The following is a 5,790-nucleotide window of genomic DNA, read 5'->3' on the forward strand; positions in this document are numbered from 1 at the left end:
ATGTCTGGATACAGAAAGTGGCTCAGCCCAGACTCTGGGGACGCTGACCCCACCCTCCCCTCTCGCTCTCTGGGCGGAGGTCGGCTGATCTCACTCCTGCTGGAAGCTTTCACCTCTCATCATATCTCACTTCTTCTTCTTTCCTTCACGCTGTTTGGATGGTGAGAAGAACTGTGACCTCTGATCTCCGCAACTCTTCAGATCCTCAACTTAAAGCAGCAACAAGGAGCCTTCGTTCTGTGTTAATTCTGGCGCCCCCTGTGGACACAAACGGTAGTGTTTCTACCAGCTCAGTGTCACACTGAGACTGTTCATTACCAGGTATTAACTCACTGTAGTGCGTTATTAAAGTATAACTCACTGCATTTGTTGGGGACTACTTCCAGCGGCGGATGAATCCACTGCTGTCTGATATCAGAGTGAACGTGTCAGTGAGACGTTTTAATGTGTCGAAAACACTGAAGAACATTTCGAGTGTTGTAACGATGTCCTTTTGTAACTGCGATGTAGTTGGAGAAACAGGAAGCGTTCAGTGGACGGATGTCATTGTGGTTTCATGTTGAAATATAGCAGCAGCTCAGAGACGAGTTCTGTCACCATCATATTCACTGGAAGTGGAATTAAAGCACATTCACAGCCGTTAGCTAAGCTAGCAGCTAACTCTGTGACAGTGTCTGTGTCCGGCTAACGCTACGTAGCAGTCTGCAGAGTGACACCTTTTTGCTATGGGCTCCAATCACAGTATATGCTATATGCTATGCTAATCTATGTTGCAAAGACAACCACATTTTAAAGATAGTTAAAAGATAAAAGAGACACATATATAGTCACATCTTAAGTTAGCTAATGTTAGCCAAACACTAGTTAACTAGCTAGCTAATCTACATTAATTAGCTAGCTAACCTAACTACATCTGATAGCTAATTTTAGCAAAATGCTAGCTAAAGATTGATGTAGATTACTAGCTTGCATTTTGCTAACATTAGCTAACTTAAGATGTGACTATATATGAGTCTCTTTTATCTTTTAACTATCTTTAAAATGTGGTTGTCTTTGCAACATAGATTAACTTAGCATATAACATATTATTACAGGGAAGGAGGAAGTTGACAGACTGTATTGAAGTAAATGGGAAAACCCTCAACTTGTCTCTACAAGTCCAGTTTTTATACAGACGTCATACAGCAGGTCTTTTAACTGCTCATCAGTCTCCTGGTTGATGGTTTTATTACCAAACTAACATTTGAAAAAAAACGGAAAGCTATTTTCTGACCGAACTGATTCAGCATACTGTATGTTAACGAGGTTATTTTAGCTCAAAGTGTCCAGTGAAAGCAGATCTGAGGGGGAACAGTCAGACTGTGAGGAGGAAGAACGAAGAAAACACGTTGAGAGAAAAGAGGAAGAAGAATCGAGATCAGTAACCTGCAGCCGGCCGACTGAAACACACGTTCATTGTGTAAAAGCAGCCTGAGCGTGATCAAAGTGTGAAACAGTGTTTCATTTTAATGCCAGTTAATCATTAGCATAATAAGTTATATATACTGTAAGTCAGAGGTATAAATATATTTGAATGAATCGTCATGTGGGAGGACCACAGGAACAATGACACACTGACGAACAGCTGAGTTTACAGTACGTATCATCATAATCATGGACTAACCACACTGAGCAGGAACAGAAGATCAATGTTTCATATTTTCATGCCCTGTTCAATCAAAATCTAAAGTTTTTTACAATTATAACTTTGTTTCCCTGGTAACAGGGATGGTGGTATGGTGACTAATACCTAGAAGAACCATTAACATCCGATAATGTTTTAATGCAATGGTTCTCTCACTCCAGTAAATATGACGAACCTTAGAGACGACTCTGCAACAGGAGATATTTCTAGTTTCCTCCACTCAGAGAGCTAACGTTACGCTACGAGCCAGAGAGCTAACTGGCTAGGTGTGACATGTTCGTTCAACAAAACATATGTTAAAATGGTTTGTTATACGGGGTGGAAACCAAAGAGATAATCTGCTGACACAATTACAGATCCTTCCTGTTCATCTTCATGACCATTGTCTTAAGAATTTCTGAACAGACTCCCTGATATAAAACAACACACTGAGCTTTAATCACTCAATCAATCAAATCAAAGAATCAATAACTGATGGTGCACACACTGTAAGCAAGCATGCCCTTTGGATTAAACTCCAAGTAGTACCTCAAGCCTGGGAAGTGATCTGTTTTTGTGTTTACTCTATTATAATACACAGTGCAGCAAAATATAGACAATGGTCTTTAAATAATTATTTACAGAGAAACCGCCTCTGCCCAAAACAAGGTTCAATGAGAGTAGTGACTCGTGCCAATCAGAAAGGATGACACCCAGAATAACAACGTATATTCAGAGGGAGCAGACTGTGATCTGGGCCCCTGATCCAGCGGAACTTTCGAGTGAAGCAGATCGGACCCACAGCTGTGTTACTAACTTATTCTTTCAAATAAAAGAAGTTGAGGACAACACTTCCTTTAATGTCCTTTCTCAAAATAACGAACACGACACAGGCAGCAGCTTTCTTTATCCATAGACCAGTTTTGTGAAAGGGTCGATCAAACTCTGAGCAGTAAACCTGCTGCTGCTTGTATGCTGTGTTTGTGTATTTTCTGCTGTAAATCAAACTTCCCGTCCAGGGACAATAAAGAACTACATTAATGACATTATGACAGGGATACAGCATCATAGAGCGGAGGGTCGGCAGTGTTTGGTGAGTTGGGAGTGATAACGCGTTGTGAATCCACGCCCTCAATGTTTGTTAAAAATACAATTAAATTAAAATTAAAATGGCGAAGGGTAAATGTAGTTCATTAGATAAGAACACTACACAGTTTTCATTATCTTTACCAGAGTTCCCACACATCCTGGAAAATTAGAGACTAGTTTTCCAGTCCTGGAAACACCTGGAAATGGATTAAAATGACTAAATATCCTGGAAATAATCTAAGTTGTCCTGGAACATTTTAGTTGAATTTTAGCCGCTCACAGGTCACATAAACCTGGGTGTGTATTTAGTTTTAAACGCTGTGACACTTCAAAGTGGAACAGAAAAAAAGCTCCTTTCTCATTTCTGATCTCATGTCAGCAAGAGCTGTTCACACCACTTGCAGCTTCTGGCATCAAATCTATTTTGGAAATGTATTTGTTGTTGTGGTTGATAATTGTTAATGGTATGTGCAACGCTCATACTGTCTACCTCTAATTTTACTCGACTAAAACCTACTGTCCTGTATCCTGTATACTCAGAGAGCTGGAGTTACCTATAGTTTTATATCTCGCCTGGTAAATTTAGTCGTCAACGTCAACTTCAACAACAGAGATAGAACTGTCTTCAAGTGTGGAAACGTTTCTGTCAGTGAAACTCAAAAACACCAGAGAACACTGGACCAAACTGGGACTAAAACACCACAGAATACTGGACCAAACCAGGGCTAAAATACCACAGAATACTGGACCAAACCAGGACTAAAACACCAGAGAACACTGGACCAAACCCAACTAAAACACCAGAGAATATTGGATCAAACCAGGACTAAAACACCAGAGAATACTGGACCAAACCGGGACTAAAACACCAGAGAATATTGGATCAAACCAGGACTAAAACACAGAGACTAAAACATCAGAGAACACTGGACCAAACCCAACTAAAACACCAGAGAATACTGGATCAAACCAGGACTAAAATACCACAGAATACTGGACCAAACCAGGGACTAAAATACCACAGAATACTGGACCAAACCCAACTAAAATACCAGAGAATATTGGATCAAACTGGGACTAAAGCACCAGAGAATACTGGACCAAACCGGGACTAAAACACCAGAGAACACTGGACCAAACCGGGACTAAAACACCAGAGAATACTGGATCAAACCGGGACTAAAACACAGGGACTAAAACACCAGAGAATACTGGCTCAAACCAGGACTAAAACACCAGAGAACACTGGACCAAACCAAAGTAAAACACCAGAAAATATTGGATCAAACCAGGACTAAAACACCAGAGAATATTGGATCAATCCGGACTAAAACACCAGAGAATATTGGATCAATCTGGACTAAAACACCAGAGAATATTGGGTCAAACCGGGACTAAAACACAGGGACTAAAACATCAGAGAACACTGGACCAAATCGGGACTAAAAGAATTCCTGCAGTTGTTTTTAAATTAAAAGCATTAATTCCTTCGCATGCAGCTTGGGAAGGAGTGATGATGTTTTTGTACAGAGGAATTAGTGCTGTGGAAATGGAGAATAGTAAACATGGAAGAGGAGTTGTGAACAGTAGCAGATCAGAAAACAGGGAATCAGAAATAAAGACCCCTCTCTAATAGAAGCTTTGGCCACAGAGGCTGAAACGTAATCAGAGACATGCAGCCTGTTGTCTCCTTTGTGGTTTTACTGCTCTTGTATTTTAGCATTTCAGGAACTAACAAACAGCTTTGGTTTCGTCTCGTCAGCTGTGTCCTTTTTCTGTATTTTTATTTAATTTTGCTGGTTTAGGAGGAGTCTCCGGACCCACAGAGGAACCGAGTCATGATGCAGCTGAAGCTTTGACGGGAAAATCTCTAAAATTGGAGCTACGAGGTTTATTCTCACGGCTGTGTGGACTTTTTCCATCTTTCAGTGATCAGAAAATAACCCATCTGAGAGAAGAAACACCTGCTCTGCAACATGAGCAAATTATGGTATTTTTAAGGACAAAAGAGGTTATCTACATGCACCACTTCACCCAGATGGAAAAAAATATTGAGCAAGTGAACACTGGTCCCTTACAGTCCTTGTTAACAGGAACATTTTAAACAATACATATGTTCCTCGTGTGAACAGGCAGTGAAACAGACTGGGATAAAACTTAACCAAAATGGGGCAAAAACACTAGAAAATACTGGATCAAATGGGTATGAAATGTGTTACATAAATAAATTAGCCTTGCCTACACTGGGACTGAAACATTAGAAAATATTGGACCCAACCGGGACTAAAAACACTGGAGAACAAACATGCAGCATGTTAGCATGGTGGTGGTTGGTGGTATACGAACAGTACAATGTGAAAGGGGGCACGGGTCAGACAATCAGACCAACCAAGAGTTCATCCAGATGATCTCTCAGCTGAACTGTCTTAAGTTAAGCAGGAAGTGTAAACTGATGGAAGACAGTTGGGTGGAAATGTTACTGATCGTTTTCTCTTCTTAATTAACTTTTCTGACCTGGAGGTTTGTTCCCTATCTGATCATCTCACTGCTCGTTTGTCACCATGTTCCCAAATCTCCGTTTATGAATCCAGCTGACAGTCTGACAGAGGCACGCAGCGTTTCCTAACCCCCCTCACCCACCCAAAGAGGAACTGCTCTGTGTTGAAACCGAAACAGGAAGGGTTTGTCCGCTGATTTGTCCATCCAGCAGCAGAATGTGTAGAGGAAAAGTGTTAACTGGGACCGTCTTACCAGCAGTTTCTATCAATACACACAGAAAGAAGTACTAGTGGAAGTTTCCTTTAACAGCTGGCGTGTGTTAACTCTATACCACAGCCACAGAAAGCTGTAACTGGGGCCAAACCAGGGCTCCGAGATAAGACAGTACTGGACAAAAACACCAGATAATATCGGGCCAAACCGGGACTGAAAGACCAGATAATATCGGATCAAACCTGGACTGAAAGACCAGATAATATCGGGCCAAACCTGGGTAAAAACACCAGATAATATCGGGCCAAACCTGGACTAAAACACCA

At 41.1% G+C, this 5,790-nt stretch overlaps 1 protein-coding gene across 1 annotated transcript in view; it reads left to right on the top strand.

The window, feature by feature from the left end:
- The window catches only part of LOC118331665, a 20,179-nt gene continuing 14,389 nt past the window's right edge, over window positions 1–5,790 (top strand). The window contains exon 1 of the mRNA XM_035666732.1: window positions 1–79. Within this exon, the coding sequence (XP_035522625.1) occupies window positions 1–79 (79 nt within the window). The remainder of the gene's footprint in view (window positions 80–5,790) is intronic.

This window comes from Morone saxatilis, unplaced genomic scaffold (genome assembly GCF_004916995.1).
Source record: "Morone saxatilis isolate NCDOM2014 unplaced genomic scaffold, NCSU_SB_2.0 Contig20, whole genome shotgun sequence".
Lineage (NCBI taxonomy): Eukaryota > Metazoa > Chordata > Actinopteri > Moronidae > Morone > Morone saxatilis.